This window comes from Drosophila guanche, unplaced genomic scaffold (assembly GCF_900245975.1).
Source record: "Drosophila guanche unplaced genomic scaffold, DGUA_6, whole genome shotgun sequence".
Lineage (NCBI taxonomy): Eukaryota > Metazoa > Arthropoda > Insecta > Diptera > Drosophilidae > Drosophila > Drosophila guanche.
The window spans coordinates 8,094,072-8,105,539 of NW_022995744.1; the positions used below are offsets into that span (position 1 = coordinate 8,094,072).

General features: G+C 41.8%; 1 protein-coding gene and 1 long non-coding RNA gene across 3 annotated transcripts; one reads left to right on the forward strand and one right to left on the reverse strand.

The window, feature by feature from the left end:
* Positions 1-2,101: 2,101 nt before the first annotated feature.
* Positions 2,102-11,375, reverse strand: LOC117579962 (fatty acyl-CoA reductase wat). The gene is made up of 11 exons (XM_034266137.1): positions 11,316-11,375; positions 10,830-11,254; positions 10,532-10,660; positions 8,842-8,961; positions 6,986-7,084; positions 6,231-6,387; positions 5,038-5,227; positions 4,395-4,538; positions 3,808-3,927; positions 2,473-2,736; positions 2,102-2,272 (listed from the first exon to the last, which is right to left on the reverse strand). The coding sequence occupies exons 1-11, from the start codon at positions 11,338-11,340 to the stop codon at positions 2,161-2,163; spliced, it is 1,785 nt and encodes a 594-aa protein (XP_034122028.1). The 5' UTR covers positions 11,341-11,375; the 3' UTR covers positions 2,102-2,160.
* LOC117579964 lies at positions 7,969-8,768 on the forward strand. 2 transcript variants are annotated; one of them, XR_004573530.1, is made up of 3 exons: positions 7,969-8,220; positions 8,281-8,419; positions 8,483-8,768. It is a non-coding gene; the product is annotated as an uncharacterized LOC117579964 (long non-coding RNA). The 2 variants fall into 2 exon arrangements; XR_004573531.1 differs by having other exon boundaries at positions 8,488-8,768.
* Positions 11,376-11,468: the final 93 nt, after the last annotated feature.

An 11,468-nucleotide genomic window follows, 5' to 3' on the forward strand; every position in this document is an offset into this window, starting at 1 on the left:
GATGCCAAGAATCAAAGATCAGAGCATCCTCCAATTGCTCACACGCCGCATTGCTCTTGCATTAATGCCACACATGAGCGGTCATGCCGTGCCTCTAAATGGAGTTGATGAGAACAGGATGAGCAGGAGAATGTGCGGATGTGCCTGTGGCTGTGGAATGTTGCCTGACGACTTAATTATCACCACTCCTGTGCACTTTCCCCAGCTCTCCGCCGAGGCATGCATGTATGTTGCATCTGGCATTTGACAGCTGATGATGTTGCACATTTCCCCCTCACACACTCGCCTCCCGCACAAAGTCCAGTTTTTAGCTTCACTACGTTGCATCATATCCTTGCAAAGGAAGCGTCTTCAACGCTTCTGCCATGTCAGAGCTGCTGCCATGACCAGACTAATTATGCACAAAAGCTGTCAAAAGCATAGAGGGCAGCAGAGGGGAAACTCATGAGGAAAATGGCCAAAACGCTCAAAGAAACAGGGCAGTAGAGCGGATAGGGAAATGAGGATGATTCCCCGAGTTCGATTTGTACTCCTTTTTTTCCACTATTTTTCGAGGGAGGCACTTACCTTATCAGAGGGAAAACAGCATGCCTGGAGGAGCCACTTCCCCTGCCATGAGCGGCACAAGCGCTATCAGGTAGCGGTAGCCAAAACTGTGCAGCCAAGTGGTAAAAAGTATTCCACATTAATTCAAGCAAAAATAAATTATAAAGGCCAAGGAGCGGCGGGGCCTTCACTTTTCGCTGCGCTGTGCATTTTATGACGTTTAATGTGTTTCTGCTGTCAGCAGCAGAAGTTGCCACTGCCACACTGCCACTTCCACATTCTCTGCCCAGCGTAGATGCAACTTTTTTCGCTGTCTCTCTCTGTGTGTGTGTGTGTGTGTGTGTGTGTGTGTGGGCCGCGACGGCGTTGAGTGCATTTTGTTGATTTATAATAAAATAATGTAAAAATATTACACAATAATGAATGCACGACGCTGCGCCCTCTCTTTCTCCTTTACTTTCCGCGCACTTTCTGCCTATCTCTTTCTTCGTCACACGTCCCTTTGCTGTCCCGTTTTTACTTGGGATGAAATATGAAACAAGGAAATACGCGAGAGGTGGAAAAAAGTTTTCCCAACGCAGAGAAAATATGAAATATGCGAGAAATAAAACTTTTAACTAAAATTATATATGTATACCCGTTACACGTTACATATCCACTTACATATGTAAGAGAGTGTGAGAGTGAGAGAGAGAGAGAGAGTGTGTGTGTGTTTGTATTTGTCATGTTGTTTACGCTCACTTCTTGGTCCATATTTCTTCTGTCTTTCTTTGCTTCTCGCGCGTGTGGAAGCTACTTGAGAGATGAGTGTTTGGAACACATTTTCTTAGTGGCTGAGGGAATGCCCTAACCTGGAGGATAAGTCATTGAAAATCGTATAATATGATAAAGGTTTTACTTAAAATATTTAAAAATTTATATTTTATTTAGTAGTTTTAGTTGGACCATAAAAACCCCAATGAAGATCGTTTTATATGTTGGAAAGCTTAACAGGGGTAATTTTAACCTTCCGTTCATTCAGATATGGATATTTTGCCTTCCAGAAGAAGAAAAGAAAAATTAACTGAAGTCTCCAACAATTTGTTACTGCCCAAGTGTGCCAGAAATCCACAGCACTCCTTGGGTAGAGTATACAGTGTAAACTTTGGGGCCACAAGAACCTTAAACGCAAGTCCTTTCCCCCACACCTCCCCGCACTCAAAGTCAACACATTCTGGAGCTCACACATTTTGATGCGCTTCCAGATCGTGGCGTCCTTGCAACTTTATCGCACCAGAAATTGCATCATATTTCACGAGACCTCAGCGTGACAACAAAATATATGTAGAAAAAGAATCCCCCTCACTCTACAGAAAGAAACTTCAGGAGAGGTTACATTTACTTACCTGTGCAGCAAACCCCACGTCGCTCTCAACCTAAAACGTCTGTCAACAAAAAAATTATGAGTGAGAAAAGTTGTCCAAAGTTGTATGCCACTCCCCATAGCCCCACGATGCCAGAGAAGAGCTCAAGAGATGGAGCATGAAGATGTTTGTGCTTTAAGAATCGTTTTTATTAAGAACAACCAACTGCTGGTATCATTCTGATTATAATTTATAATGAAACGCGGAGTGTTCAGAGTGCAATCTTTGGCATAATTTTGAAAATCCTGAGATAAATCTTGAGCATGCACATAATTAATGAAAGACCAAATGTTGTCTTCAGCAGCGTGTGCAGGAAGAGCATCCTAGGGGGAGAAGAGTCCGTCCAGTTGTAGGAGGAGTTGGAGGAGTAGCAGCACCAGCACCAGCACCAGCATGCAAAAAGGCAGTAAACAAAAGTGTAATTAAAAACTACTTAGTGGACCCAACCCGAACACCCACCCTCTCTGTTGCTCTCGCTCTCTTTCGTTGTGTGTGATAGAGAGAAAAGAGTCGTGCGACTCACCTGCGATAAATAGTTTTGCGCTGCTGTAATTTATAATCGTTAGCGTTATCCTTAAAGAAGTAGCGCCTGATGCCGCTGAGGTACGAGCGAAAATATTCGCTCCAATTAATCGTTGCAATGTTGAACTGCAGCACCGTGCGCTCTTCTCGTGGCAACAGCTCGTTCAATTCGTCAATATTCCCATGAGCGAATTTCCACTCCTTCAGACCGAACCAAGCCATCATATCGATGACGCGAGAGATTTTCCTATATGCCTTCACGTAGCTACGAAATAGAGAGAGAGAGAGAGAGAAATGGCAGAGATTGCTGTCAATACATTTGCTAATTGGTTGACCCCCAAGAGTTCACGAAAGGGGCTCTGGTACTGGTTCTATTTCTGGCTCTGGCTCTCTGCAGCTACATAAATAAATGGAGAAAATGCTCAGGCTAATGCTTTCTAATTGCAATTTGTTAAATATTACGTGTGCGTTTTGTTGTCCGACGCTTGCAGGACATAAGGAGCTCGCACAAGTAGAGGATCTCAAGAGGGGCAAAATGAAATGCAGCGAAGTGCAGATGCGCTTTAACCCTTTTCGGAAACCGTGAATTTTGGGTTATGTTTAATATACAAAATTAGAATAGTTAACAAAAATACCATTGATGTAATTTATTTTATAATTTTAGAGCACTTATTAAGTCTTCATTCGTATTTTACCTGACTTTTTAGAGCACTTTTAAAAGTAATATTATCTCTTTCAATATTTTTAAATTATTCTAGATCTTCCGATTAAAAGGGGATCTCATTGCCGATAAAAGAAGAAATATAATTCAGACAAATCGTATAATTTCGCTCGTTGATGCTGCATATAATTAATTTTCAAGGTACGTTTGTCTCGATATTTTATACTACCCTGACTGCTGCTTATCCAAATTCACACTGAATATTGCTATCTACAACTGCTTTTTCGTCTTTTAAAACTTTCTAACTCTTACCATCACTCCTATTATATGCTACACCTTTTATTCCCTTTACAAACCCCTTATCATAGTGAATATATCCCTCAATGAATACCCTTGCCAGCCCAAACCAAACCATTCAATTGCCTTTCCATGTACCATTTAAAATCCATTCAGTGTAGAGAGACACCCGTGCAACAAGAGGGAGGGACAAGGGCAATGACTGCCACCTTGGAGAACATATTCTCAATATATATGCGGGGAGTACAGAAGAGCCAGAGGATGATATGGCTGTAGATGTGGCTGTGGAGAAGGGATAGGTATTCATGTGGATGGAGAGCAGCTGGAATGGACGTTCGTGGGTCTGTGGGCTTTGGGTTTTGCGGGGCGTGTACTTACATGCGCTTTTGTCCGGTGACCATGGCAATTAAATCTAAAATATAAGCTGGGATATTGTGCAAGAAAAATGCAATTGCACAATGCAGAGGCTTCGATGGTATTATAACGTACGAGAAGCACCTGTGACAATAATGCGGTCGATCGAAGGATACCCGTATGCAGCAGGGACAGTACACAGAAAGCACAAAGGATGTGGCATGTGGGTAGAGGATTCTCCCAACCGTTTGCCATTTCGGTTCGATTTGGTTTTAGTTTGGAAATTCAATCGCACCGCATCGCCGGATATTTTACATTGTTTAAATCGTATTTTTTGTGTGTGTTTGTTGCAGAGAGTTTCGTTTCCGTTTCGGTTGTTTCAAGGTATTAGCAGGGAGCGACAGATAAATATTCCGATGCGGCCAGAAATCCAACAATATTTAAGCATTGGATTAGACATGCCATACAGAATGCGGCCAACGTTCGTGTTCCGTTTTGTTTTTTTTTGTCATTTTTGTGGAAAGAGAATTCAATAAAGAATATTTCATTTATAAATGTTGGAATGTTTTTTAGCGAAGTGCAGATTTTTCTTTTATTTTTTGTATGCTCACCAAAGCGCCTTGTCGAAGGGCTCGTGAAAGCCTTTGCGCGACAGTCGCATGTACTCGCCCCAGGTAATGTTGTTCACATCGGATACGTAGTTGTAGACGGGTAGTTCTGACTTGGCATCCGTTTGGGTCGCACGTATCTTGAATCTGGCAAGAAAACGATGACAATGCAGGAGATTATAGAAGAAGGAAATTGATTTATAAATCAAGCCAAGAAATCATATCTGGTGCATCTTTTGACTCTTTAAATCAATCAATTGTTAAATTTATTCATTAACCACTCAACTTGTATTCTGTTAAGCATCTCTCTCTCCACTACAAATACAAGTAAATCTCTCACTCGCAATCTTCATCGCGATATCCATCCATCCACCCACCCTCACCCAAATACTTTCTCAATGTATCTCTGCATGCCCACAGCTTTATACCCCGCCTTAATTTCCCTGCCTTTGGTATTTACGAAATTTTCCAACTTCTTTGCTTTTTTTTTTTACATTTTTTACTTGCTTTTCGCAAACATCCGAATGCTATCAGCTTACGGCTGGGAACTCTTTTACAACTCTTTTTACACATCCTTTGGCACCGCTTCCGCTCTACGTGCAACATCGTGAGTGCTAGTATGTCTGTGTGTGTGTGTGGCACTAACCTTCTGGCTATATCCCAAGCGGTTGCTATCATGGCATTCACCACATAATCGGCGGGCACCATGTTCGCCTTGCATTTGGCCGTACCGTAAATGCAACGGACGAGTCCCCGGGCAGACCAAGTGCATAAACCTGATGGCCCGTACAAATTATCAGTCCAGCCGGGAAATGGATCCTTGTACGTTGACATTACTGCAAATAAATAAGAATTAATGGCTGGCTGCTTTGTTCGAAGGGAAGAAGGACAGCTCCTTTTGTTTGTGTGTGGAAAACGGAATCGGAGTTGCAGTCCGGACTTTGGTTGTTGATTTTAGCCAACGTCAAAGCGATAATGGTTTCAAACCGGTATGGCTTTGCCATTGCCATTCCCTTTATGGAATTTCCTTTTCCATTTGCCAATGTCCGACTTCCAATTGCAGGTTTATGTATTGATTTTTCACAACTTTTAAGACTGTATCGAGTTATCATTATAGAGATTTTTAAGCTACAAAATAATCATTTTATTTAGGGGAAAATCGTCCATTTCCATTTATGGTTAGAGCATTCAATCTTCTAACAGTTATTGCCACATTTTGACCATTTTTTCCACTGTCTTTTCTAGTTTCCACTGGGCACAGGAGGCAGCTTAGGATACTGACTGCTGCTGCAGCTCCTGCTCCTACTACAGATGCTGCTGTAGGATGCTTTGGCATTTTTGTGTGTTAAAATAAATGAAAATTTGTTTGTGCTTTGTTCCTCGAGAGCATTGGCAGACTCCTCTTCCTCGTTGCGTTCCGTTACGTTGCGTTTAAGGATAGAACAACTTTTTCCACATGCATTTATCTGGTAAACCCAAAGTCCTCTCGCCCTCTCAATGTACCGCCACCCCCCCCACATCGAAACTCCCAAACGAAGACAATGCTGTTGGCCATTTTTCACAACATTTTAAATATTCCTTTTTTTCCTGAAAGGAGAGAGAGTGGAGAGGAGAGAGGCGGACCCTGGAGTATTTACTGGCAGGCAGCAGCCACTTTCTCCTCCTCCTACTGCCATGTGTTTGTGTTTTGTTTGCACTCTTGCACATGCCCCTGGGGTATTTGTGCTAATTATCTGACAATTAGTTTGTTAAGTCAAGTCTGAAACCGCAATAAATATACCAGACAAGCAGGCAGCTCCCAGCCCCTTTAGGTCCCCTAGACACCACCCACGCACTCACCTATGGGCGGTCGAAAGATACCTGCTGGCATATGCAGTGCCCGATGATTCACCAGATTCTCTGCACATTTCTTGGTCATTGTATAGGTGTTGGGCATTTGTCCAATGAGGCAATGGCGCATCTTCTCCAGCGTTTCATCATCAAAAGTGCGATAGATCTGCAAACAACAACAAAAATTGTACAAAAAGCAAGGAGAAGCGAATATATTTTCCAATTTAAATAACTGTCATATCAAAAAATTGTATGCCATGAATGCACAAGTGGTGGTGCCTATACCCTTTGCAGGGAAGGGGTTTACTATGACTATGATTATGTCTGAGGGGTTTGAACAGAGCAAAAATAATCCTCAAAATTCATATTTATCCAATGCGGAAAAAAAGTCAGCAAAAGATCAAGTTAACCTGATCTCCTTTTTCTTACACGAACACAAAAATAAATGTTATCTTTATATGCGAATTTTCCATGCAAGCAGATTGGGTTGAAAAATAATATTTATCCACACCATCAATTTTCAAATCAAGCTAAAATCCTTTGAATTTAGTGGCTAAATAAGTTCGAACTGTTTGTTTTCACTTGTAAACACGTTGGGAATTATAAAACCCATAAAATGGTAGATTTTCGGCCGATTTTTGTCATTCTATTGCTGTGATACCAAGACTGCAACAAAGTGTACCTAAACTTCATCGTGGTTTTGTCTCATACATTTTTGTGGCGATATTTTTGTCCCACATATTTTTATGGGGCACATTACGTACCTGTATGATTTTTTCGTAGCCAATTTCGTTCTCGTACACTTGTTCGTTGATAAATTTGCGATTGCAGTTGCAGTACAGTGTCGAAATGTGAACAAACGACTGTGTGTGTGTGTGTGCCAGAGGCGTAGGAGTAGGTGGTGGTGGCATCAGAGATCGTCGTGACAACAGAGGGCAGAAATCGAACGCATACATGTCCGAATGTTGATTGAATTGTGTTGGAAATTGTTTGCCCGCGCATTCCCGCAAAATATGCAAATACAAAAGAGAGAGGGAAACAGTCAGTAAATATTAAAATACAGATGCATATGTGCATATGTATGTACAACTATTTTTATATACATCCGCCACATTGGGAATTGTAAATTTTTGTTACTTAACTGCGCGATATGCGAATATTTATTTTTTCTTTTTCATTTATGAACTGGATTCAAATATGTTAACAGAAAATCAGTGGAAGGAAGCTTTAATTAGCTTTACGTTCCTTCGCAGTTCCTAAAGTAAAAACGTAAGGAACGTGTAAACATAACAGAAGTAATAACAGTATAAATAATAAAATCAATTATAAAATAGGCATGTTTGAAGCCGTACAGGAGCATGGGGCCCCTACGGAAAGCCACGCAGCTATTTCCCATTTCCATATCTTAAGAGTGAGCAAGCCGATGGAGAATAACCAGAGAGTTTCTCAAAGATTAGCATGAGAACCCGCATGGAAGATAACTATTTAGACGAAATAAATTCAATTAGCTCAGATGATGCATGGACGCCCATGGGGAGAATTATTTACGTGTTTAACACAAAAATTCCTGAGCCTGTGACACTAAAATATAGAATGTTCTTTTCCCGGGACAATATCTTCTTCTGTTCGCTGATAGTTTTCCTCAGTTTTTATTTCAAAAACTTCAAAATTGTGTGTATCGAATTTGACGTTATTATATCCGGCACTTGGATATTAAATATGTAGTGTAGTACATTCACTCAACTACACAATTTGTGTCAAATGCCTATTCAGTACTTTTGAAATCCTATCAACATAACCACATCTGATAAAGTTGTCAACAGAAAATAGTTCCAAAAAACAGTAAGGCAAGGAACGTGTAAGCGAAACGAAGTAAAATTATAACAAAATAAATTATTTACCTAAATTTGTGTCAAATACCTTGTCAGGACCTTTGGAATTCTATCAACATAGAGACCTTTGCCAAAGTTGTTTCCAAAAATAAAAAGGCAAGTAACGTGTAAGCATAACCAGAAGTAACAGTGAGCAAAAAAAGATAATATTCACCTAAATTTCAAAGCTGAAAAACTACGCAGTTTGTGAAATTCTACCAACATAGCTACATCTGCTAAAGTTGTTGACAGAAACAGTACCCAAAAATTAAAACACCAGGAACGGAATAATAAAAAGAAAGAAATAATAGTTCACAGTAATTTGAAGTAAGCGAGAAAAAACCCGGAGTAGGAAAATATTATAAATGAATTAACCGAGTCTCATCTTAGAACAGATCAAAAAGATGACGGTTAGCAAGCTTGAGAAAAAGTACCCCGAGAGTACGGCAGAGATTAGCGTGAGTCCCCGCATGGAGGAGTATCATTCAGACGAAATAAATTCGTGGACGCCCATGGGGAAAACCATTTATCTGTGGAAAACCAAAATCCCTCAGCCTGTGAAGCTGGGCAGCCATGTGAAGCCAAGAAAGTATAGAATGTGCTTTCCCCGTGACAATAATTGGTCATATGCATTTTAATTTTCTTTCGTTTAATTTTAATGTTTTCAATTCAATGTTTTAGTTCCAATATTTGTTTCAAATGTGTTGATGTAAATAAATGAAGTTATTTTGAGTTGGAAATATTCTTACCTTCAACTGCTTCATTTCCATGGCCAAATCGAGTATTTTCTTGGTGCCCAAGACATTTATATCAATGGCATCGCTTAGCTTCTCATTGAATTTCACCGATGCCACAACATTAAAGACAATCTACACCCCAACACACACACATAGGGCGAGATAGAGGGGAAGGAAGAGAGTTAGAGATAAACCAGAAGACCCAAAGAATTGTAATGCATATTAGAAATTGAAAGAAAATTCGGTGTGGAAAGCAGAAGAACAAAAGAAAATACTCATGCAAAATGCACAAGAGATGTGCATACAAAGCAGGCAGCAATCGAGTGGGCCCTAGCGGCTGCGAGGGGAGTTTTGGGGTCTGCGTTTTGTGATAACCTCAAAGTCAGCAACACACAACAGCCACCAGATGCAGATGCAGTTGCAGGGGAAGAGCTGGGACAGGCACAGAAGCTGGGATTGTGGCAGCCAGCAGCCAGCAGCAGGAACAGGAGAAAAAAAATGTAGAAAAATGGGAACTGCAGTGCGACGCGTGCATCGAACATCGACAACAAAGCAATTTTAGTTTTAAAACAGTGCAAGCGACGGACTAAGCAGGACCAGTCAGGCCTCGGTCCTGAGTGACTTGTATGCAAAATGTTTTCACAACAAAAAAAGAAAAAAAAAGAAGCGACGGACGACCAACGGATGCGGATGCGGATGCGCCAGGCAGTCAGTACAGGACAGGACAGGACAATGGCTCGCGCGCATGCCAAGCACTTGAAGCATGCACAGGAATTTTCATTTATTTATATATTGTGTTTTATAACCGAACAGCAAGAGTAGGTCCTGTAGGAGCATCAGCAGAAACAGCAACAGCAACAGCAACAGCAATGGGGGCTGGAAGGTTTGGGTACTGGACTGTAGCTTCACTCTGCTCTATACATTTTCACAGTTTTACGTGTGGCGGCGGGTTTTCAATTTTTGTTGAAAAGTACCAATATATATTTATATATATATGTATATGTATATACATATCGTACACGTGTGTATCGTGTGCCTCTTGTGATCAACGAAACAACAAAAACAAACAGCAAGTTGTAGGGATTGCAACGACAAAACGACTCAAAGATACCCTTAAGGAAAAGGGAACTGTAGGCAAATGTTTCTCGTATTATCGTCTGATCAAGGCACAGATCTTTTTCTGTCAAAGGAAATTAGTTATAATTAAAATGAAGCTTTTTTTTTCGTTAGAGATCTCTTAGATCTCTTAGAGCTGTGAGTTCTAAGAGTTTATTTGAGTTTAAAGCCTCACACAGACACTGCAAATGCTCTCCTACACGAATCGTCCCAAAAACAGCACAGACCCCACTTTGTACTGGGTATTTAAAACGAGGGAAACGAATGAAATAAACTGACTGGCTGCCTGCCTGCTGTTGTCGTAAACATTGCGCCTGCCTTTGGCATGCAACGTTTTACGTATACGTAATGCACAGACCAGGGAGAGAACAGAGTGAGTGAGTGGCGGATGGGCAGGACAGGAATCGGGTGTGCCCCCCATACAGATGGGCAAACACAACAAAAGCCCATGAAAAAGTTGCTTCATACAAAAAGTCCATTGATTGAATTGCCAACAACCGTAGAAACGAAGAGAGAGAGAGATAGAGAGAGGGGGCCATAGTAGATGTCAAGGAAGGGGATGAGATAAAGAGAATGTTACTCTTACCTGGACCTCAGACGAGAGCATTGCTCGGTCGGCGGCATCAATGTCCAGGTCGATGGCACTGTAATCAGCGCGTATCGGATGCACCTTCGCCAACAAATGCGGTGACTCCTCGCGCATTCTATTGAATATCTGCAGAGCAGCAGCGGCAGCAGCAGGTAGAGTGCGAGAAGAAGAGACAATGGGTGGGGTGTGTGGCACGTCAACATCGTCGTTGCATTGTTCCTTGCTCGCTCCTCCCCACACACAGAATTGACGTGGCATGGCATCCGTCCCGCATCCGTGTGAGGATGACACTTACCGATTCATTGAAAAATCCCTGCAAACGCTCCTGTACGCTCATGTTGTCCTTGCTGCGTATCAGCATGTAAATTTTACGCAATCCAAACGAACGGAGCAATTTCTCTGTTAACACTTTGCCAACGAAACCCGTACCGCCCGTAATGAGTACGGTGGCGTCTCTATAGAAATCCGTAACGGGTGTGCGACCGCCACCACTCGTATAACTTTCTGTGGCATCATCTGCTGCTGCACTGTTTGTGCTGGTACTTGAGGCAGTGGCTGCTGCTGCCTCCTCGAAGAGTGGCTCTTCCTCTGACTGATGGTCCTGCTCTTCCCCTGGCTGCTCCTCCTCCTCCTCCTCTGGCTGATGTTCCTCGTGGACAGAAGTAACTTCATTGCTGCCGCGTCTCGAAGAGCTGGTAGAGCGGAAGGCCTTACGGGTAGCTGTAAGGGAAGAGAGGATTGCAGAGAGATTCGAGTGTATATGGACTTCCTGTCTTCTCACTTTTATTAGGCTTCGTTTCGTGCATTTTACTGTTGCCTCTGAAAGATCCGATCCGTTCACTTCAAGGGTAAAAAACACATTGAAAAATTTTCAAAAATAAAGCCCCCGCATGCGGATTTTCCTTTACTTTTAATCAATAACCGGCAGTCATAT